The sequence below is a fragment of the Phlebotomus papatasi genome, chromosome 2 (genome assembly GCF_024763615.1).
Source record: "Phlebotomus papatasi isolate M1 chromosome 2, Ppap_2.1, whole genome shotgun sequence".
Lineage (NCBI taxonomy): Eukaryota > Metazoa > Arthropoda > Insecta > Diptera > Psychodidae > Phlebotomus > Phlebotomus papatasi.
In genome coordinates, this window is record NC_077223.1 from 88575266 (window position 1) to 88600261 (window position 24996).

Here is a 24996-nt window from a genome sequence, read left to right on the forward strand (position 1 = left end):
AATACCATGGTAAGGAATGGGTTAATATGTCCTATTTAGCGCATACAACATACCATCCAAGACACTTTCTCGCGTTTTGGAAAACTGCAAATTTCGTTCCTCTGTATATCGACATTTCATTTCCCAAAAATGTCTCAGCAAAAAGGTAAAACTTTCCATTTACAGGTGGAATTTGATTCTCCAATAGTGCCTTGGATAAAAGGAAAGTGGAACTGTATTTGGACAAAAGGTCATTCATGTTCCAAGAATTCAAATTCAATCAAATGAGAGCAATTGACCAGTCAATCGCTCTTTTTTTTGACAGTTGTCAGAGCGCTATATCACTGTATTCGTCAACATTTTCATTTTATATTCAGCGTTCGAAAAATGCACGAAAATTCATCAACTATCAGAGGCGCTGCGTTGATTAAGTGTCAGATGCGGAAGCAACTATAAACCCACCCGGCAAATTCTGCAGAATTCTGCAGAAATTCGTCAGAATTGAATTACTAAATGCCGAAAAATCAGCAGAATTTCTGCAGAATTTTGTTCTAAGGTGGATCCGATCGTTGTATGAAAATTCTGCAGAATTTTTTGCAGAATTTCTATAGAAAATTTTAAAATTATCGGCAGAATTTCTTTAGAGTATTTAGATGATTTCTACATTTCTTCTACCCTTTCTAATGTTTCTAAACATTATTTTAACTACATAAAAATATGTATTTCAATTTATTTAAAATTCAATTTTTGTTCAACAATTTTACGTGAATACTGTCTTTTTTTTACAATATTATTATAATGTTATAATACAATATTATTAAATCAGCCATAATAGAAAATACGAAGGGGAAGGAAATGGTTAGAAAACACGAAAGAAATTCGCGATGCTCACGAAGTCGCACGACTATCCCGAAGCCACACGAAGTATCCGATTGAATGACAAGAAACGTTAAAATTTCAAAAGTGCAGAATTGCAGATCGAAGTTTTGCTGGGAAGCATCAAATTGTCATTTCCAAGTCGTTGATGTTCGAAGAATTCAAACTCGATTTTGAATTTTCAAAATAAATGTTCACACAAGGTTGCGAAAATTTATGAAATATCACACTATAAAGCTGCTAAAAGTATAAATCACTGAAATAATAGGCCTTTCTGAATTGAATTCAGAATTCTGACGAAATTGAAATTCAAATCTAACGAATTGAAGAATTCGTCAGATTTGAAAATGTAACTGCCATAAATTCTGCAGAATTTTGTTCTAAAGGTGGATCCGATTGTTGCATGAAAATTCTGCAGAATTTCTACAGAAAATTTTATGAATTTTCGGCACTTTCCTCAGCTGTCAAAATGGACTTGGAATATTTTAACTGAAATTATTTATCAACTTGGTAGAATTTATAATCACGATTTTCATGATATATTTTATATAAATAAATACTGCGAGGATATGCTATCTATAGAGAAGGATTAAATAACAGTATTAAACATACTACCGACCGAAAAGTCTGCATTTTTTGATAAATTGTGCAAGAATTTTCTTGAGAACAAAAAAAAATTACGATGTGATTTTCAGCTGAGGCCTTTAAAATTATTTATTATTTATGAAAAAATTATGCTTTTCATTTCATTAAGTATATTTTCGTTAATTTTTCCAATAAAATGTATAGATTTGAAATGTCCGTCTCTGAAACAGCCATTAGGTAACGGGTGTGAGACTTCGTACTCGAGACAAATTTTGATAGTTTTGGTTATTTGACGTTACGATCGCTAGTGCGGTTTTTGAATGATGACCGTTAAAAAAAGAAGAAGAAGAAGAAAAATTGCGGAATTGCAGAACGAAGTATTATTGCTGGGCTTGCTGGGTTGTTCCCATAACAAAGCAATAAAGGAATACTTTTTGACGTAGGAGACATTTCAAAATTCTAACAGGAGGTACTTCGTTCACCATGCAGACAAAACGATAAATAAAAATACTTTTTTAATGACTTTTGAAACCGATCTTCGGATTTTTTAAGCTCTAACTCTGAATATGGTAAGAATAACAATTTCTGTGCATCAAACGTCGTTGATGTTTGCAAAATTCAAACAAAATTTTGAATTTCTAAAGTAAACTTTGACGTAGGGGTATATAAGAAGATCTATCAGATTACGACCAGACCTTGGGGTTTTTCAAAAAAATTAATTACGGGACAGGAATATTATGAGCTTTGCCACAACACAGTAAATACTGACATGTTGACACCCGAGACATCTCAAAATTCGAACAGGAAATACTTTCGCCACGATGCGGACAAAGCGAGAAGTAAAAATGCTTTTACTGCTTTCAAACCTGATTTTCGAATATATTTTCTCTTGGAGAAATTCCGGTTATGAACGCTCGGAATAACTAGCTAATTTTTTTCTGGTTACGCTCGTTATCATTGAATCAAAAACGTAACGTTCGGATTACTTTTGCTTATTTTCAATATTGTTTACTTCGTAAAACGTTATTTGGACATCATTTTGGAATTTTGTATGTTGAAAAGTAATGTAGGGGTAGGGGAAGCCTTTCAGGCTTCGCTCACACTTTGGCTTCGAACACTTCATATTTTTCACATACGTCTTTTTTTAACGAATCTGATTTACATATGGCTATATTTTTTAATAACTAGATTTAGGTCTTTTATGGCAATTGAGGGTTCAGGACAAAAATGATGTTTTAAAATTAAAATTTACCTCTGAATATATTTCCTTTTTGTCGAACTTCATTGACTCGATCAGTTTTAAAATTATAAAGTGTATTAAAAAAATATAATGCAAAAACGTTTCAAAAAATTAAAAATGATTTTGAAGGAAATTGAAAAGCAAGAGAAAGCTGAAAATGTGATTAAAGCATTGTGAAAACTTTCAATATTATTATTTTTGGGTATTTTTGTAATTTCCTAGAGCTGCAAAGAATTCATTCTTTGTAGTTAGGATTCTAGTAATCTAGATGATAATAACAAAATAAAAGATCTAATTCCTCTTTTTATTATAATTTATGATTTTTTATTATTTAGAAAATAAACTCGGGTTTTTATACTTTACTTTAAATAGAAGTATCAATATGAAAAATATACAATTTCGATACATTAAATAAATAAAAAAAGGACAGAAACGAAAATTAAGAGAAATATCTTCGTAGAAAACTAAGAAAAAAAGCTAAAATCTTGCCTTTTTCACAACACACACGCACACTCAATATGAATTATTTGCAATGAATGTTAATATTAAACATAAAATGCCGTTTAATGTCTTAAAACCATTTCGAAAGGATGTGAACTAAAAGCTACTCAAGAGGTTTTGTACAAAACAATGACACATAATTGTGATATGTTTGTGCCTCATTGAAAAAATATCCTTTTTTTGCATTCTTTACGCGTTGCATAAGCTCTTGAGCTTGGTTTTTTTAAGCTTATTCTTGCGGACTCGTTGGTAGATTAGCATTAGAAGCAGCTCGAGATGATTCAGTACCGCCAAAGCTTGTATGGCGTCGCAGCAATGATCCAAAAACACGTCGACCCTTTGACTCATCACTCCTGGAAGACATTGACGCACTCCTGAAAAGTTTTTCTTTCACATTTTCACACTCTCTCTCCCCCATACACAATATTCTATTTTATTTTCATGTCCCATTTTGTGCAAATTTTCCATAAAGAAAAGGCATTTAACAGTGCATTCTTTTGTCCCAGATCTTTTTTTTTCTTAATTTTCTTTCGCACACAAAAGATTAAAAGAAAAACCAACACCAAAAACAAGACACAAAAAGCATGGCCCTTTATTTAAATCTTTTCTTGCAGCAAAAGAAAAATCATTTATAGAAAAAAAGTCAATAAACTCAAAAATTAAAAGATGAAATTCAAATGAGAAAGTGTAAAGTATGAACAAAACCTTAAAAATTTAAAAAGGATTCAATACCATTTCACCGATTTACCATTACACTAGGCAACAAATTTTAGGATTAGAAATAAACATAGGGAAATTTGAATATTTGGGGTCGCTAAGAAGCAACAAAAGATGTTTTCTGGCTCTAAGTTGCTGAAATATGTTTTTTTATTCATCCTTTTAAAAGATATTGTAGTACACTTGAGAGAAATCCGAAAAAGTTAAAATAACATTCCGGAAATATTAATTTTACCCTGCAGTATTGATCCAAAATCGGTGTAAATACTACCCTTTTCAGGTGTATTGGGGGTTAAAGTTATGTTTTTTCATGTTAATTTTACGTTTAAAAAGGTGAAAAATTAACATCAAAAAAATATTGATATATTTTTACACCTAAAAAGTGTTAAAGTTATGAGGAAAAAAGTTGATCGCACCCTCTTTTTTTTCTCAGTGTAGACTTACGATTACAAATACATCACTATACCATAACTTTCTAGAATATCTCAAGTAATTATAAAGGCCCATGTGGTTGGGGTTACCCATCGGGCGCGTCCCAAGTGGCGGATAGGGAATGGCTATAGTTGGTGTTAGAACTGGATATAGGGTAAATTAAGCTAATTCAAAACCTACTCCAAATGGAAATTTTTCGCTACTCCAAATGGAAACGTGATTGTTTTCACGATAAATACAGTACTAAATTATTATATTTATATATTTTCTGTACCGCAGTTTCATTATTTAGTTAATTTTGCTCCAAATAAAGCGAAAATCCATTCATATTCACAAATTTTAATTTGTTAATTTCTCAGAAAAATTAAAAGTGTACCTTCACTGAGAAAAAAACGGGGGTGCGATTAACTTTTTATCATCATAACTTTAACACTTTTTAGGTGTAAAAATATATCAACATTTTTTAATGTTAATTTTACACCTTCTTAAGGGTAAAATTAACATGAAAAAGGGTAACTTTAACCCCTCAATATACCTATAAAGCATAATATTTACACCGATTTCGGATCAATACTGCAGGGTAAAATAAACATTTCCGGAATGTTATTTTAACTTTTTTGGATTTCTCTGTGTTTTTACGATCGAATTTTTCATCGATCGACCAAGTTTTCCAATGAAAAACACAATGACCTGACTGTTGTTTATTCGTTTTTTAACATTTATGTCATATTTCTGGCTAATTTTAGTTAAATTAAGTGCTAATCTTTATTGTTAACTGTACTTGAAGATTTCAAATGAAATAATTACCTATTTCCTGAACAAAAAGGGTTTTTCTGAAGTGTCTGCAAATGTTTTAATAGGAAACCCCGGAAATATGATTTTTTGGAGAGATTTTCTTATTGTTTTAGATGGGAAAGGAGAAAAGACCAGGAATAAGAACAAATCCTGCACTCAAGAGCAACTCAACAAGGTTTTGGAAACCTTTCGTCGCGGTTTCACTTACACTGTTTGTCCCCAATTAGAAACTTTCCCTTGTCTCCATTTGGATTAATTATGTTTCCAATAGAAGCATTTTACGCTCGCGTATTTTTCTTGTATTTAAGAAGTTTTCAAATTATATTTAAAGAATTTTCAGTAAACAGTAACATTCTAGAAGAGTCAAGGAGCAAATTTATGTAATTCTCTTCAGAAAAAAATTGAACTTAATGTGTTGAATCTTCTGTCAAAGTTAAAGCATCTGGAAATGGTTTTGAATTAGGACATTTACCCTAATTTGTTTAGAAATAAGCTATAGGAGGCACGTATCGGCATCTTTGTGTCTACGAGAAGTCCTTAGTAAATACTAAACCGCGAACCATCCCAAAACCTTTGTCTCTTTGGTAAGGAAGCCAGTGCATCAGGCTTGCACCCTGTTGTCATAGTACTCTGACCGCAAAAAAAACACGACAAGGAGCCTTGGATGACGGATGGATTGCATCGGAAACGATCTACGCGAGACAATGACAAGCTGTTGCTTCAATCGCTTGTTTCGGGGGGTCGTAGAGAACAAACTCTTTGGCAAACAGTCCGAAGACTTTGAGGGAAGAAGAGCAATTCCATCCAAGGAGTAACACCCAGGAAGGAAATCTTCTGACCAAAGAGGGAGAGGTCTTAAGTCGCTGGAAAGAATACTTCTCAGAATTGCTTTATCCTCAACAAGCGTTTGGGAATGAATGAAAAAAGGATCCTTTAGTTTTCGAAATATTCGACATCGAATTTTCGAAAATCGATTTTTCGATTAATCGGCCCTTCGTTTAAATAGGATGAAATTAGGGTGTTTAGAAGGCATGTAGCATTTACCGAGACCTTTCCAAATCACCCAAAATTATCAAATTCTAACAATTGGAACCCCAGAAATGGCTATTTTAAATTTTAAATTTGGGCCTAGGATCTAACAAGATCGAATTTCATTTCAGACATAAGCTGATATTGTAAAAACTCTCAGGTAATAGTATAAAAAAAACAATTCATAGCAACGGAAGCCAGTAAAAATTTTTCAATTCTTCTAGAGTTATCAAATATTTAAATTTCCTCTTTCGCATTTCGCATTTTCAACTTTATCAGCATTATTTGTTGCCTAGTATTATTTATAAAATTTACAAATATTATAAATTTAACTCTAAAGCTGAAAAGCTGCAGTAAAAAAAAATATTTGCAAATTTTATAAATGTAGAAGCTTTTTTGTTCATTCACCTTTTTTTTTTTTAATTTTCCCTTATTCCAATCTAAACTCAAATAAAATGTGTTTTATTTTTTTCAACTATATTTTTTTTTTGGTTCTATAAACACCTAAAACTTTCGCTACATTTCTCTATTGTCAGCCTTTTTAGCAAATAACAAAATAAATGCAAATGAATTGAAAATCAAATGATTCCAATGAATGTTTCAATGAGAACATTTTTTTTTAAATTGAGCTAAGTTATCAAAGCTAAAAAAAACTTTTATAAATATTATATCCCAGTATCTCGCTCACAATTTTTCAATAATTGTCAGTTTGTGAAATATTTGTAAAAAAAAAATCAGTGTAAGAGAAAACTGTGTTGATATCTGTGTATTACTTTGTGACCTATCAATATGTTATACTAACGTCTCTTTTTCTATCAGGTGTGTGATTATATATTTTTTTCAGATGAAAATAAATCATAGGAAAAAGAAGAAATAAGTTAAATTTAACCAAGGATGAAAACGACAATGAGATAGTGAAGAATATAGAAATAAAAAATAAAGATTTTTTTGTGATAAATTAAAAGATTGTCAACTCACTCTTTGCTATTTGCTTCCAAGCTGCGTCTTTTCAATTCCTCCAGTGTCACCCCATTTGCCTCCTCCCACTCCTTCTTTTCCTGCTCAAAGGCGCGTCTTCGATCCTCCAGTTCCCTAATTTGTATCTCCAGCGTCTGCAGAGACTCAAAAGAAAATACAGTCAGGTAACATTTTCGCAAAGTAATTTTCTAGCCAGGAAAAATAAATCTCACCTTCTTTCGTTCTTCATGCCTTCGAGTCAATTCAATTTCTGAATCCTTGAGTTTCTGCTTCTTCTCTTTCACCTTCATCTCAAACACTTGCTCCATCTCAGCTTCCATCTTCTTCATCTTGAGCTCATGTTCACGCTTTTCTTCTTCCATCTGAGCCAGAGGGTTCCTTGTCCCACAAACAAGCAAACAGAATTATTAGTGGGCAACGTTCTTTACGTAAAATGAAACAACTTATTAAAGGAGAGTTGGTATGATATGCTCAATCTCACTTTTACGAGAAAGTTTAACCTTTCAATTATACATTTTTTAACCCTTAAAAAAACGTTTAACCAAATTCCGTATACATTTGCAGAAAAATTTTCTATTGAAGATGTTACTAACCTCTAAACAAATTTTCCTAATCGATTTGCACTTGTAAGAACCCTTAATTTAGTTATTTTGGAAAGTTAGGTTATAATGAACTTAACCTAAAAACTATAACATATTTTTGATGCTATTTACCCTTTTTCTTAATTAGTTCATTATTAAGAATAATTATTTATATTTTAAAGAGATTCTATAGCAATTCAGAAACATTACTCTTTGTATCTCAAAGCGTTTTAATTGCTAACCTCAAAAAATTCAACATTGAGGTTATTTCAATATTTTTGCTAGGGGATTTTTCACTTAATCGGAAAATAGGCAAAGTACTTGTCATGAAAAAATATATATTTGTTAATAAATAACCCCTGAATTCCCCTAAATTTAAATCTGAACTTTCCCAAAGAGAATTGATGGTTGGAATTTAATATGTTTAGGAATAAAAAAAAATCTAAAAGTCTAAAATCCCTAAAATTTGCATTTAAAATAATTTTATTCATCTCCAATTAAGAAATATTGTAAAAAAATACTTAAGTTAGAAGAAATTTTTGAACAATGTTCTATGGAAAGCTTAGAGGTTATGTTCAACATAACCTCACATTGCTAATTAAAATCTTAATCATAAATTAAAAAAAAGGTTGAATTTTCGAAAGTGTTTTTTTAAAGAGCAAAAAAATCTGTTCAAATTCTCTTATTGGTATCTGGAACAGGCAGAAAATGAATTGCATTTTAATAGACAATTTCTTGGTTAGGGTGGAGTCAACACTTATGAATGCCATACACTTATTGGATAGCGTGCAAAAATCTTGAGTTCTTACTTAAAACAGATTTCGATAGGTAGCCCAGGCGAACATTTCACCCATACACTTAGACACTTATATCCGAAAAAAAATTCGACATCGAATTTTCAAAGGTCAAAGTTTAACTGTTCTGGAAGGCATATTCCTCAATCGATTTGCTTGAATTTTTTTTTTTTTGAAAAGGTCTTGAAATTTGCAACCCAGCGGCATCGGTCACAATCAAAAATGAATCGGTCATGTGTCCCTTGTCTGTCCCTAAACTTCTAACCCAAATAGAGTACAAACGGTAGAAGGTTCAAACTTCCGGTCTTCGAAGGATCCTCCGCCTTTCATAAGGCGACCCAAGCATCACTATTATGTTATGATCTTCATTTCCCCCCAACCCCTCCATCCGTGTTTTTCGGTTTATTTCGAAAATGGATTCAGCGATTTCTTTTATTTTCGGATATGTTTTGGAGATTTCGTTCATAGAGAATTGAAAATTTGTTTTGAGATCGAATTTTCATAGGTCAAAATTAAAGCACTCTGGATCTCTGGAAGGCCTATTCCCCAACCGATTTGCTTAAGTTTGGATTTTTTTAGGAAGTTCTTGAATTTTCCGACTCAACTGTACCGAACTCAATCGGCAACAAATCGGCAAAGTACCTGAAAATGACTTACTTTTTTTCGAAAATCGTTATTTATTGGTCGTACATATTCATTTGATCTAGGAGCTAAAGGGTAAGAGATATCGACCTCCGGTCTTCAATGACATCTCTATAAGTCTATATTATCTAGGGTATCTAGGAGAATATTTCCTCCTTATTTTCCTGACTTCCCCGTCGTTCCCTTTCAAAACGTTTTTTTGTTTATTCCGAAAACGACCCCTAGATTTTTTCATCTTCGATGATGTTTTTGGTGGTAGTCGGGGTGAACATTTCGTCTGCAGACAGCTATGACCGAAAAATTTTTCGATATCGAATTTTTAAACTTCATAGATAAACGATTTTGAAGGCCTATTTCCCAATCGATTTGCCTAAATTTGGCCTTTTTATTATTTTCGAAATCGATATTTTTTAATGTTTTTAATATTTATTCTTTTTAATATTTAATAATAATAATATATCCAAGAGGCTACAGTAAGCATCTTCATATTTTTCGTATTTCATTAGTTCTAGCATCCTTTTTCCATTTATATTCTTTTTATCAATATACTTGTTAAAAAAAAAACATATAGCTATTTTTCTGTGAAGCCGCAAATTTGAAGAGCATTCTATTATATATTAAAATCCAATTTTAAAATCTTCTATAAAAGAAAACTTATTTTTAAATTAGTTATTTATGTTGGCACGAAAGGATTGAACAGGAAGTAGGTCACAGAGAGCAATGCTTTGTCACAATTTTAGCAAAATCGATTTCTGACTTTCTGAAAATGCATTGCACGTATACCCAAAAATTTTCCCCGGGGTATTTCTTATCTTAAAAATCCAAAACTCATCTCTGCAAAAATGAGATTGAGCATGAAGGTGAAAATATTTTAGTCATTTACTTTTTTTGTAATTGAGTTTAGAGAAATTTGATGTGTATATTATCTGCAAACATCATTGAGAATAAGTATATTGAAATGAAAAAGAAACATACAAAAGCACTAAGAAATTAATATTGAAAAATAAAATCGAGACACTGTCCAAAACAAAAAAGAAAATAACATTATGGTGATTGATGAATGGTGCAATGAGATGGAAACAGAAATAAAAAGAAAACAAGTTCACATCCAATGTGAAATCATTTTGAAAAAGGAAAATTATTAAATTAGGAGAATTTCATACACGAATTAAAAAATAAATAAAATAAAAACAAAATGCCGCAAATAATGCATGATGAAAATTAGTCTTGTTAAGAAAGTAAAATAATTAAATGCAAGAGAGTTTATTATTTCAATGACTCAAGAAAAATTTAATTTGATATCCATTACAAGGGGCATTTCACTGGAGGAATGTAGAACATAATTTCTCTGAATTTCTTTTAGTTTATGAATTTTGAACTTTTTCTTCGAATATTGAAAATGTTTTTCGAAAATCGAATTTTATGCCTCCGGCACACCTTTTAGATCAGGCAAATTTCATGAGGTCAAAATTCGGATCCCTTTTTTTCTCACACATTTTGAATATGTCTATATCATTCTGTCGCACTCTTCTTCTTCTCTTAAACATCACTCCAAATTCAATTTTGCTCGATCAAATTTGGTATGCGAAAGAATGAGATAGCCATATTCAAAACATGTGAGAAAGAAAGGGTTTCGAATTTCGATTTCATGAAATTTTCCTGATCTAAAAGGTGTGCCGGAGCCATTATAAATGTATATAGCTCCGGCATACCTTTTAGATCAGGAAAATTTCATGAAATCAAAATTCAAATCTCTTTCTTTCTTAAAGTTTTGCATTATGTCCATCTCATTTTTTCGCACTGCAAATTCAATTAAGTCGAATTTGTTTTGAAGTTTAAAAGAAGAAGAAGAGTGCGAAAGAATGAGATAGACGTATGCAAAGTGTGTGAGAAAGAAAAGAATCCGAATTTCGACTTCATGAAATTTTCCTGATCTAAAAGGTGTGTCGGAGCCAATAGAATTTATTTTCCGAATGTCGAAAATATTTTTCGAAAATCGAATTTTATTAATGTCGAAAATCTTTTGGGAATATCGAAAACACTTTGAGAAAATCGAATTTTCCCAAAGTTTTAGATTGAATAAATTCAGAAGACTGAGTTTTTCTCAGTGAAATACTCCTTGAATTTATATAATTTTCACAATTTAAACATTTTTAACAGCAAAAATATAAAATGTTCTAATGAAAAATAAAATTTGTCAAAAGTTCGTCAAGAGAAAAATTTTTTAGAGGTGTCTGATTTTTTTTGTGATGCAAAAAATTATAAGTAATTTTTGCACGTTTTTTTGAGTCTTTAGCTTTTTTTTAAAAAACTTTTTTGGTGTTGTTGTCGTCATATTTGACTTACCAAACAATCAAAAATGAATTTATAATCCCTTGACTGCAGAAACTGAGATTAAAATATGTTTTAGTGGTGAGTAAAAAATGAAATTAGGTCAGAGATGAAAATAAAAATGGGATAACAAGCCAAAATAAAAATAGATATTACACACAAAAAACTCAAAACAAAAAAATAATATTGTTAAGTCTATCCAATTTTCTTTTTCCAATTTTATGTACATCTTTTGATCATTTAGTATTCAAAATGATTGTCATATATTTCAGGAAGTAACTCGATAGAGGGATGATTGTGGGGTGTTTTTAAGAAAGAAGATTAGTATATTAAATGAAATGCGGCGATCAGCTATATATTGAAAGTGTATTAAACAATTGCAAAAGGGGAGAAATAAAAAGTTCAATCAAATAAATATTTTGATAAATCATTGTGAAAGGATATTCTCATAAAAGGACTAAAAAAATATATAAATATTTCATAAAAATAATCTTTTTCACTTACTTATTACTCAATCTACCGGATTTTCCATCATTCCCTAATCCGGCCAATTTACGGCACCTGTAGTTCTCGTAGTGAACATTATTGGTGACATCTTTGAGATCATGCAAGTGTGTCCTAATGACCATGTTTCTCAGAGCAATAAAGTCACAGTGTTCCAAGTTCTCAACTAACAAAAACATCAGGAAAAAAAACACACACAATTTACGAACTTCCCAATATCCCCAGAAAATAGAATCCAAGAAAAATACCTTCAGCAACTCCCCATGGATACCTTCGACCACGAACCTTCCGTCCATCCACCTCAATAACCACATTTGCACCCACAACAGCAAACGGAACACGACTCCTGAGCTGCTTCAGCACTTTGGCCTCCTCCTCATCCTCCAACGGTTCCGGAAAGTCGTAAATTTTGATTTTGTGCTGGGCAATCTCGTTGAGAATCTAACCATATGGACGAAGACGAAGAAAATGATGAAGAGACCATCAATAAAACCATCACAAGACTATAAAAAAAGACTTAAGTAGAGAGATAATTGAAAAGGTTCTTTAATTGGACTCTTTTCATCGACAATTTTCTTTATAATAAAACACAAACGGCCTTTTATCGAGGGAAAATCGCTCTTGACACTTGAAAATTTTGATGGAAAATGTCTCAGATAATGAGACATTAAAATTTTAAACATTGACTTAATATTGAAACAATATGAAAATACGCAAACTATTCAAGAATCATTGATTTACATTATGACTAAGTTACGACATTTATTGATCCAAACGACGAAGTGTCAAAAGTCAAATGTTAAGCTTCTTTAAGTGTTACATTAAAAGCTGATTAGGAAGAATTTTTATTTATTTTTTTTGAAATAAAAATGTGACAAATAGCTTTATTTTCCATACACTAAGAAAAAACCTAGAAAGTTAAAACAACTCTATGGCAGAGTTGAATTAACTCTACGAATATCGATGTAATTGTAACTCTTTTTGATTGTAAATTTTAGTAAATAAAATTGAAACAACTCTTCGTGCGAGTTGAATTAATTCGTCGGATGTCGATGTAATTATTACTCTTTTTCGATGTAAAAATTCATCTCGACTGAAGTATATGCTTAAGTGTTTTCGTTTTAAGAATATACTTCAGTCAAGAAGGTTTTCGTGTGACAAAGTTCATATGGAACATTAATTAGAAATATGCCTAACAGTGTTTCATGAAGACATGTGCGTGCATCATACGTGATATTTCGTTCGGAATATAGGGAACATGAGATCAAGAAAATATTAATAAAGAAAATGATAAAATAAAAAAAAACATAAAAATGCAAAATTTATCCATTTTGGGATTTGAAAGAGTTATTTTAACTCTTAGAACGAGTTATTTTAACTCTTAAAACGAGTTATTTTCAGTCTTATAGAGAGTTATTTACACTATCTTTTGTCATGTAAATTTTAAGAAAAAAAAGTTAAAACAACTCTTCCGAATATTACACCTAAATAGAAGTAAAATCAACTCTAAAATATAGTTAATCCAAAATCACTGCGAAAAAGAGTCAATTCAACATCGATTCGAGTAAGTTTTACTCAAACATTTTTCTGAGTGTAAGGAAAGTAATGACAGTTCAGGCATATTTAGGACAACAATTTTTTTTTAACCCTGTAAGGACGAGAAGGTCAAAATTGAGAGTCAGAAAAAATTTTTTCTGACTTTTTACAGCAAAACACAACTTTATATGGCCGTGGGAAAAATTTCATTTTTGGGTCACCGGAGGCTTAAAGGAGGAATGTGATATGAGTCCTGGAGGGGAATTTTGTAACGCTCTGGCAATGCCATATGACAAATTGGGTTCGAATCTTAGGAGAGCTTTTTCGAAAATGCGATTCCGTAGCCGTTACATTGCCATTTCAGCTCATGTGGCATTGTCAGAAGTCACATATTTGAGATTTCTGGCAATTCAAATGACAATGAATTTTGTTAAACAAATCAACCAAGACGTATTGTATTTTCATAAAATCATCAAGGGATTTCATTAAAAATTCAATGAATTGCATTTTCGAACTCATATGATATGACAAAAAAAGCTCGAATGACATTGTCAGGTTTCAAACTCACGCGTGACAATGCCACGAAATTCACAGAATTCCCCTACTGGTCAAAATCTGTAAAGCCAACATCCCGAATGGATCGTAATCCCGGGAAGACAAAATTTCGGAAAGCCAAAATTCCAAAAGCCAAATTCCCGAACGGATCGAAATCCAAAAACTCGAAGTCAAAATCCGAAATCCCAAATGCATTGGAATTTCGAAAATCCAAAATCTAGAAAAGCCAAAATTCTGAAAGCCAAAATCCCGAATGGGTTTAAAGTCCAGAAATGCCAAATTCTCAAAAATCCAAAATTCTGAACGTTAAAATTCCGAAATCTACAACCCCAAATGGGTCGGAATCCCGAAAAACCAAAACCTCAAAGAAAAATCAAAATTCCGAACGTTAAAATCCCGAATTATTTGAAATCCCGAAAAGCCAAAATACCGAATGGGTTAAAATCCTGAAAATCCGAAATTCCGATTTCTAAAATCATCGAACAGGCCGGCAGTGTCCCAGATAATTCATTTTGAGCTCATTATAACCTCTACACATTGTAGCGCATTGGAAACCAATCTTATTCAGATGTTTCTTTAAACAATGGTCGGTTAAGGTGTCGGCAGCCCGCCGGGCTCTTCAGCTGCTGCCACCCAGAACGTAATTCGTCCGTTTTTGATTTGATTGATTGATTGAATTATTTTTATCACAGTTTTTTCCCCACCCCCGTGCGGCCATTGCCGTCTTAGCGTCGATTCCAACCTCAGGAACGAGCAATGTCCAAGATCACACTGTTCGCATCGATCAGTCTCCAAGATCGTATCAATCGCGTAATCAGTCTTTAAAATTGTGCAATCTGTCTCCAGTATCGCGCAAATTAGTCTCCATAATCCTGCTAATCGGCAGCTAAATTGAACCGTGAGTAACAGACTTTTGTTGTCCTTTATCCAACGCACAATTACTTTTTTTTTTGAAAACTTGTTTTCAAAATTCCTATGAGAGTGAGAGAGATGACTCGATTTAGATCTCTTTCACTCTCACTGAAATATCAAAAACATGTTTACAAAAAGTAAGTTATTGTGCGTTGGCTATTATGCTTAATGAACAATAACTTTTGTTTTAAAAACATCTTTTTAGTCATCTCGTTCACTCTCTCAAGAGTTTTAAAAACATGTCTTCAAAACAAAAGCTATTGTACGCTGCTCATAAGGACTATATTCAATCAAAAGATTTTTTTTTATTTAGGAATGCATTAAATCTTTGAAAATTCATTACTTTAGAAATATTATAATCCTAAAATTTCTTTTGAACGTGATATTTTTCTTGCTTTTAGAATTAAAAATTATTATCTGCTTAGAATTTCAAGCAAATATTTGAACTAGTGAATGAAATGTTTCTGAATAAATTCTTAATGAACTTCCACCGAGGAGAGCATACCTAACAAATGCTTCTTTTATGCAAAAGAAAAAAAAGCCATTGTTTTACAAAACCAGCAAAAAAGTTCTCATGAGGCTCGTGCGTACGATGCTTTCTTTTGCCCACCTTCTCAAATTTCAGTAAATGCTTCACATTCTTGTTATGTGTCTACCAACAAGAAGGTTTAAACATTTTTTTCATGTTCACCGTTTTGTGTCTAAATTCGCCTAAATATTAAAATGGGAGGAGATTAGAACATTTAAAATTTTTACCTGTTTCTTAAATAGTTGCACTTCTTCGGGTGTCATTGTGTCCGCTTTGGCAATTACTGGAATGATATTGACTTTGTCGCAGAGTCGTTGCATAAATTCCACATCGAGTGGCTTCAATCCATGTCCTGACGGTGCAATAAAGTACAGACAGCAGTGAACACGGCTGTCAGACATTGCCTTTCGATGTACACGAGATTCTGCCGTCAAATATTCCTCATATTTTGATTCAACAAAATCAATTACTGGGACCCAACTGAAAGAAAAATGCGACCAAATGAATCCTGAATCCAGAAAACTTCCCTTTTTATCAAAACTAACCAATTGCTGTTGTCGACAGCATCACCAAAGCCCGGAGTATCAACGACAGTTAATGTTAAATTAACACCATTTTCTTTGAGCAAAACCTTCGTAGTCTCCACCTGGACAGTCTTCTTTACGCGCAAAGAAGGTCCTGGATGTTGGTCCTGATTGTAAATATCCGCCAGGAACATTGAGTTGATCAATGTGGACTTTCCCAGTCCAGATTCACCTAAAAACAAATCCCATTTATCAAATATCATACTTTAATCGCCAATTAAAGAGACAATTATTCTTATTCAAGAATTAATTTACATATTCAAATGTACCATTCATCATCCAAACAGTTGTTTCTGTTTAGAAGAGCTTAGATGCTCATTTGAATTGGAATACCATAAAGTCTTGCATTAATTTGCATGGTTTAGCAAAAAGACAGAAACCGTCTTTTCAATGGGACTGCTCTTTCAAAATGATCACTCTGACAATTTAATTTCCAATAAAGCATTCGTTTTACTCGAGATGTAAACAAACACTTGTACAAAGTCTCTAATCTATCGTTTTATGGGAAGGGGTTAAAAGATTATCAAGTTTCCGTAATGGATTGGTTAAGGTTGACCATTCAATTTACATTTTTCTTATTCAATTCAAGGAGCTAAAAAGCATTTAGTTTCAACCAAATAATTTTTATCGAAATGTTCAGCGCTGATCTAAGCACTAAAGTGACTAGTTTCTTGATAAATTATGGTATTATTCCAATGAAAATTAATAGGGGAAATCTGTCCCCTGTACATGTTTTTTTAGCACATGGCTGTCCTCAAGTGCTTCTGCATTATCGACTTTTCTTTGTGTTGGTTCCTGTCTCGACTGCTTTCCTCCAATTCTCATCGTGTTCTAAAACCACCACACAGTCGTGACAGGAACCAATACAACAAAAAGTCTATTATGCAGAAGTACTTTAGAACAGTCATGTTCTAAAAAAAATTTTTCCTGTTTTTAAAGCCAAGACACACACCAAGACAAGAGTATGAAGAAAGCTAAGTTTTCTATAATAAAAATGGTGGCATGGGTAGCATTATATAAAACTCTTGATAACCATTTGCACCAGTTACTCATTTTTCCTGGGAAAGTTTCAAGAAGACAAGTTTGCAGAAAATCACAGTAAGTTTATCGCGATTTTTTATGACTGCCTAGCATGTTGGTATGCGTCTCGGCTTATTGATGTCAATTTAAACGGTCACTGTATTTACGTTTTCCAGGTAAAATAAATTTAGAGCAAGTTATTTTATTACTGCTCGAACTCAAAGAGAGAACAATTTTATAATCGACTTTTTTTCAACTTGTCACCGTCCTAGAGATTAAACGGTAAGAGATATCAAGTTCTGGTCTTCGGTGACCCTCAATAAAAAAAACAATGTTTCTAGACGTTTTTACTCTATTCCCCACCAAACTCCAACCCGTCCAAAACCATGCTTTTTGGTTTATTTCGAAATCGGCTCCTAAGAATTCTTTTATTTTTGGATATCTTTTGAAGGTGGTCCAAGCGAACATTTCGTCCAAACATACCTATAACCTAAAAAACAATCGCCGCCGTCCTGATTTTCCGAATTAAAATTTTTTTACTACTTTGATAGGCCTATTTTTTAACCGATTTGGATAAATTAAGATTTTTTGGAAAAGTCTTGAAATTTTCAATCCATTTGCGTCGGTCGCAGTCGGTAATGAATCGGTGAAGTACCAGTAAATGACCAATTATTTTTTAATATTCTTTTTCCTGTCCGTAAACTTGTTACCCAACTTGAGGCGAAACGGTAAGAGATACGAACTTATGATTTTCGAGGACCCTCGATAAGTCAACCCAAGGATCATTATTATGACTTTTATTTTTCCCCCACCCCTTCCACCCCTCCAAAACTATGTTTGTTCAATTTTCTATCGAAAACAGCTCCTACATATTATTTTTTTTGGATATGTTTTGGAGGTGGTCCAGGCGAAAATTTCATTCATACACAGGTACCTTTGACCTAAAAATTTGCCTTCTTGAATTTTTGAAAGTCAAAGTTTACCTGGTCTTGAAATCAGTAATGAATCGTTTAAATATCCGATAATGACTTATCTATCTCGTGTTGACATTTTTTCTGTTTGTCCGTATGCTTGTAACTCATGCCAGAACATTCTAAAATGATCATTTCTTTACCAATTTTTGATTTTGAAATGCTTTTGTGATTTATGAATCAATTTAATCTCTAGTAGACCAATAAGTACCAAAAGATCATTCGAAAAACTAATTCACGGAGAGATCTATCTCGTAAGTTCGAGCATTCCGCAAAGCTGGGACGCTTTGCCTTCTGTTTTACCTTTTCACTTCTTGAATCTAGGGAAAAAGACCTAAGCTCCCAATTTTTTTTCAGGAAATGTGAGGTATTGGACAATCTATTAGAATACATAGCCATGGGGTAGATTCATTTAGGAAAATAGAAAAATGACTTTTACGAAGCTGCAACTAAAATGTACGAAGCTGCAAAAAATTTCCGCCTAGGGTGGAATCACCACTTCTCGCCAATGCCCCACTTCTCGCCACTTATATTGAAATCGCTATTTTTCACCATTTATGAAATAAATGAGCCGCAAAGTTACTTGTGTTTTTATTGCTGCTATGTATAGAGTCGAAAAACACTCATTTTTTGTTTTGAATTTAAATGTGTAAGCATTTTTTAGAGTATTATTTTAAGCAAGTGTATCGAATCCAATATTTCTTACCAAATATAGTAAGTGTCATGAAACTTTTATCGAACAAAATTTTAGATTTTGAATCAATAATTTGTCTATTGAACATTTAATTACATTTGACGAATACATAGAATTTGTATTTAGTTAGTTAATATTTAATTTTATATTATTTTTATGTAAAAATGAGGCATGGCGGAAAGTGGTAATATTCTGGAATTGATTCACCACCTGTCGCCTTAGCTTTCCAACAGACGACGCTAACTTAACTTCATAGATTCTCAGTTGTCAAATCTGCTTTGTTTACTTTCTGCAATAGTCTAATAATTTGATTTCTTCAACAAAAGTGAAGAAAAAACATTTAATGTGAGTAATAATAAGGTGATCGTGAGGAAAAAGAAATGCTGAATGTATTCTTTGAATACACTGGTAAAAATAAAAGGGTCACCGATTATCCTTTGAAAGGGTCACTGTTTTGACACTTATTTATCTCCGAAATAAACGAATAAAAACGTTGAAAAAGTCTCCTTTGGTGTTCGCTTAGATGAGAGAAATACGATAAGAGTAATAAATTTACGATAAAACACGATTTATCGTGATAAATATGCCTACAAAATTTCAAAAGATTCAAGTGAACCTTTCAAAGGATCAAATATGATCCATTTTTGTTGAAAAGGGTCAATTTGACCCTTTTATTTTTACCAGTGTAATATTGCTCAAAATAATCGAGTTTGAACGTTTCCAAGGGGGTGGCGAGAAGTGGTTACAGAACTGGCGAAAAGTGATAAAAAGTGACGACGAAGTGTTTATTTTTGCATTGTTAATAAAAATCATTTTTTTATGTACTCCCGCGTTAAATTGTAGGACAATTGCTTTAAAAAATCTAGAGCCAATATATCTAAGTAGCTTTGTGTCAAATTTGAGTTATCTGATAATAAGGGGTCAAAAGTTATAATTCAATTAATTTCACTTTTTCCTAAAAGTGGCGATAAGTGGTTACTCCACCCTACTTGAAAACTGTACGAAAAAGTTCACCGAGAGCTCTGTCTCGCAAGTTCGAGAATTCTACAAACCTGATACTCTTACCATCTCTTTTTTGTGCAGAACTTGTGTTTTTTTTATGAATTTCAGAAGCTTTTTCTCAATTTTAAAATTTAATCTTGAAAAATGAGAGACTTTCTAAGCAGTATTCAAAAACCAAAAACTTGTTTGGGAGTTGATCTTTCTCGACATTTGCTTTTCTGTTTTTTTTTTTTTAATTCTTTTAATAGTTTGTTTATTTTATGTAAATTCGGGTTTTTTTTTCTCTAAAACCTTATCTGTCTGAGGTTTGAATTTTTGCGATTAATTTATTAGTCTTTTCCTGACTCACATTTATTTATGCATAAAGCATAAGGTCTATGTAACAACTGACATAAAGACAGAAAACCATGTCATTTCCATCTTAATTTTTAAGGGGCACTTAGGGTAAGTTGTTCCAAATTTCGTCATAGTTGCATGCAAGCTCGAAAGTGTTAAAATGTAAATATTATTAATAGACAAATTAATTTTTTATTACTTCTTAGCTTAAGTTGCTTGGAATCTTGTAGATAGTTTGTCGTCCTTGTTTTCTCTAAAATTATTCTTAATATATTTTAAAATGAATAAAAATATAGATATAACTTTATGTATTATTTCGGCCACCTTGATTCTAATAGTTCCTCTTTCCGTTCCGGAATTCTTCTAAAATCTTTTCCATATCATTTCGTTCGCCGAAGCGACATTTTTTGTTATATTTTTTGCATTGTATAATCTGTAGAGTTGAAATTTAAGGGATAAAAGAAGTGGCCGAAATTGCAATCTGTCCGGAATTTGGTACACTTATTCTATCAAAGATGTGATAAAATTTTCATATCATGAAAACCTTGAGCATTCTTCTAAATAAATACCTAGTTAAGATATCATGATTCTGACATTGAAATAAATAGCAGAATGAAACAACTTACCGACAACCATAAGAGTAAACTCGAAACCCCTCTTAACAGCCTTCCTGTAGACTTGATTTGGTAGATTTGCAAAACCCACATATCCCTCCAGCTCCTTTGGCTTGGGACGCACAATCGCCTGCTGCTTCTCCCTATCCTGCCGCTCTGTTACCATCTTATTTGAATCCTGATGGTTATTCTCGTGTGAAAAATCACGCTTTTCCTTACTTGCGGAAATATTATTCAAATTGTTCACAGTTGTGGCATTTGTGTGCCCATTGTTAATGGCCGTGACCACTTTGTCCACTGCTGATGGTGTTGTGGCCGAAGATACAGAAGTCGCTGAGATCTGCTGTGAAAGAAGTTCAATTAATAACTTTCAACTCATGCCAATTTTTTTCTTGTTATTCTCTCTGAGTATCACAATCTCTCTCGACTGTCTGATTTTTTTTTTGTTTTTTAAATGCTTTCCATTGCTGTATCTTTGACAGCCAATTGAGATGTTTTTTTTTGTCTTTGCCAAATAAAGTTGTCAATAATAATGGAAAATGTCTAAAGAGAAATTTTCTTGTTAAAAAATGATCAATTTTGATTGCACTTATGATGATTCTTTCTCTCATCAATAAATTGATCAAAAACTCTGTGCAGACAACTTTAAACAAAAAAAACTTACTTGTGTCGCTGTTACATTGTGATTATGATTATTGAGCGCGGTGGAATTTGTCGAAGTGGTTTCCTGCTTGAAGAACATCTCCCTCTTCGATTGTAACTGATTTTGTGCACATTTTGCACAAGTATAATTTTATTGGTTTTATTTTTTGTGGGAAGGTTTTTCAAATTTATTTTTTTTTGTGTATTTCGTGTCATCCGAAGAATAATAACCAACCGAAAAGGAAAGAAAAAACAAAACAAATTATAAATTTTATGTGATAATTAAATCAAAAGTCAAATCAAAAATAGATTAATTTGTGTATGCAAATGCAGTGGTTAGTAGAATGCAGTGGCTTTTGAGTTATATTAAATAGCACAGAAATTATGCAAAAATTTTGTTAAATTTTCATCATTCACTGTATTGACCCACAAGTGCTGCACAAAGACAAAAAGATGGAAGCAACAGCAAATTGCGAACTTCCCAACACTCAACTCTCTCAATCTATGGCATTTAATTACCACAATCATCCGATAATAAAATTCAAAACAGACAAAAATATAATACAACTCAATTTGATAACGAAAACTAGGCCATTTTTGCTATTTTATTGATACATTTTACATATATATATAATACAACAGTACTTCCACCAATATAATCACTTGGTGGTACAATTACAAGCCATTTATATATCAATATTTCATTGAATACTGCTGAGGCCATTTCCTGAATGAGTTCATTCACAGAGTCACACTCTCCAATTACCCATCCTTTTACCTCAACCAGAAAGTTGTTAACTTTAACACACTTCAGTTGATTTAAGCAAAACTTTTACGTAATTCACTAAAATTTCTAGTCTGCAAACCTCATTCTTTTAATTACAATTTAGAGAAAAAAAAATGTGAATACCATTAATTGCTCATATCACTTGTCATTTACATAGGAAAAAATTCCAGTTTGTCTCTTCCATCTATTTTTAAACCAAAGTAGAAACACAATTTCTTTGTAAACACTTCTTGATGTCTCTTAAGTGTTATTCTTTTCTCATATTTCACAAGGAAATTCCCAAGTGGTTTGAGTTCAAAAGAGAAAAAAATATTTATCTAACACTTTGGGAAAATAATTAAATTTATGCAATAAAAAATTTCAAATTGCTTTATTTTCTTTGAAGAAAAAAACATTCATATTTTATAGGGTACATCATTAGAATTGCAGTTTGATAAATTGAATTTCACGGTCTTAAATATACAGCACCAATGATGCCTCTTGTGACCGTCTTACGAAGCTATCATGTTAGAAAGATTATTGCAATATATAGTGAGATGATCAAGAAGGTTTGCATAAATTATGCAGTAAAGTAAAATTTACTTTCATAAAAAAATTGTGGATTTAATGAGCTATTCAACAAAGCGATCTTCTTTCTCTGTGACGTTGAAAGTTGGCAAGCATGAAAACTTCTCGAAAACTAACCGAATCACAGTTGTCACGCATGGAAAATTACTCAAATTGCCCTTAAGGCCTCTACACATTGGGAGCAATTTTCGTCAAAAATCGCATTTTTGACAAAATTTTGACGTTTCTACCTGCAACAGTGCAGACGATTTCCTTCAAAAGAGCAATTTTTTATGAAAACTGCTAACAATGTGTAGACACCATTATGGTTTAGAAAAAAATCCAAGCGTGCCAACTGTAATTCAGTCAGTTTTCGAGCAGTTTTCATGTCTGCCAACCTTGTACTCCAGTATTTGCAGTTGGCAACAAATTGGGAGGCCGCCACCGTCGCGGCCTTTCGAACCCCAAACTCTTTCGTTGCTGGGCATGTCCAAATGGGATGCAAGATCAAATACTTGCAATCATTTCTGATTTTCTCGCAGTTTAACCTTTTAAGGACATTTGATCTAAATTTGATCTAAATGGACATTTCATCTAAAGTTGTTTTGTTCTAAAAAAAAGGGGTGACAAAGCATCCTAGGATTTGCTAAGTACTCGAAATCTTACGGTGCTATCACACTAGAATTTTCACAATTTAATTTTAAATTCAATTGAGCCAATTGAGCATTATAAGATTTCTAGAATTTACATGAAAATTATCCAGGGGGTGGATACAGTAGACCTTTGAGAATGTCACTGAGAATCTCCCGTGAGAAAAGTCACAAAAGCTTTCGAACATGCGATTCAGCAGCAAAATGAGAACCCTGTGAGAATCACAACCAGTGTATTTTAATTGTCCAGTGAGAAATTTGTCACAGAGATTTCGGAAATGCGATTCAGCTGCATAGTGAGAACATTGTGAGAATCTCAAAAATGAGAAATAGGACACATTTTGCAAGAAATTTGCTCAATTTTAAATAGTTCCGCGGGATTTTTGATTATAAATGACTCCGGAAAATTTGTGATAGTACTTAAAATGTCTTATAAGTCACTTATCTGTTATGCAAAAGAATCCCCAAAGCCAGAAGAAAGGGATGTAGGCAAGGGGGTTCATGAAGAGATTCTCAAACAGTTTTGTTGAAAATCTGTATGAAGTTATCCCAACTGAGATTTCTTGACACAATTTCCTTTGAATTGCTTTGGAGAAACCCAGCAAATTACTCCCGATACTGAAGCTTCACTTGCGTACAAGTTTATCACTAATCACTCTATACTTTTTTTTTGGCCACAAATAATAATTAATTACGACTAAATAAATTTCATAAGAACAATTTGGTTCAAAGGCTACTTGTTTAACTACAATAAACTTGAAATTAATGAGCAATTTTAAAATTTTTTTTAATTTGCTGAATTCAAATTTAATTGAGCAACTGCATTTATGCTATTTTAGCATGTTTAAAAAACATGTTTTGGTGGGCTAAGTATTAGTTTAGACTCAGTCCCGGCATTATGCACTTCGGGATTATGCACTATTTTTTGATGAATTTTTTTAAACAGTTGAATATTTTTGTTATGACTACTTTACTCTGTGTGAAATTCATTCTATGGCTGATTCATTCAAAAGAAATCGCCTGCGGGTATGCATATAGCCATTTCGCGTATATTTTTCGGTCCCGAAAATGTGCATAATCCCGGGACTGGGTGTATATTAATAAATAAGTGAAAATCTATCAAATGAAATGATTTTTAATGCAAAATAACGCATAGGAACAATTCATCAGAAAATTAAATTGAATTTACAAATTGAAAAAATCATAATATGATAGCACGGTTATAATGCTCAATTGGCTCAATTGAATTTAAAATTAAATTGTGAAAATCCTAGTTTGATAGCACCGTGATATATTTCGAAATCGTGCATTAAAAGATATCTAAAAACACATATTTCATAATAATCGCCGAAAATAATAGAAGAACTATGAACAAATTTGTTTAAGTTGCGGTGCAATACCTGCAAAATTTTTACAAGGAAAAGTGAAAAAAGCTTCACTTTTTATTAGGCTTGATGGACCCCTGGAAGTGCGAAGAAAGTAAGGGCCTTGACAGACCTGAGGATTAGCCGAGAGACGGCTTAGCGTAATTATATTCGAAATAATTGTTAAACCACATTTCTATCACTTTCCACTAAGCTGTCTCTCGGCTTAAGTCCTAAGTGTGTCAAGGACCTTACTAAATCCGACAAATT

General features: G+C 32.4%; 1 protein-coding gene across 35 annotated transcripts in view; it reads right to left on the bottom strand.

The window, feature by feature from the left end:
• LOC129804891 (septin-7) overlaps positions 1-24996 on the bottom strand; it is a 55886-nt gene that overhangs the window by 10869 nt on the left and 20021 nt on the right. For 4 of the 35 annotated variants that reach the window (XM_055852648.1, XM_055852612.1, XM_055852649.1 and 1 more), the window contains 9 exons: positions 21402-21497; positions 20750-21080; positions 16062-16272; positions 15744-15996; positions 12233-12425; positions 11985-12150; positions 7345-7510; positions 7133-7275; positions 2982-3555 (listed from right to left, as the gene is read on the bottom strand). In XM_055852648.1, the coding sequence (XP_055708623.1) occupies positions 3411-3555; positions 7133-7275; positions 7345-7510; positions 11985-12150; positions 12233-12425; positions 15744-15996; positions 16062-16272; positions 20750-21080; positions 21402-21497 (1704 nt within the window). In that variant the 3' untranslated portion in view covers positions 2982-3410. Of the gene's footprint in view, positions 1-2981; positions 3556-6614; positions 6967-7132; positions 7276-7344; positions 7511-11984; positions 12151-12232; positions 12426-15743; positions 15997-16061; positions 16273-20749; positions 21081-21401; positions 21498-24996 lie in introns of those variants that run through there. The other 31 variants (XM_055852618.1, XM_055852631.1, XM_055852617.1 and 28 more) reach the window with 19 other exon arrangements.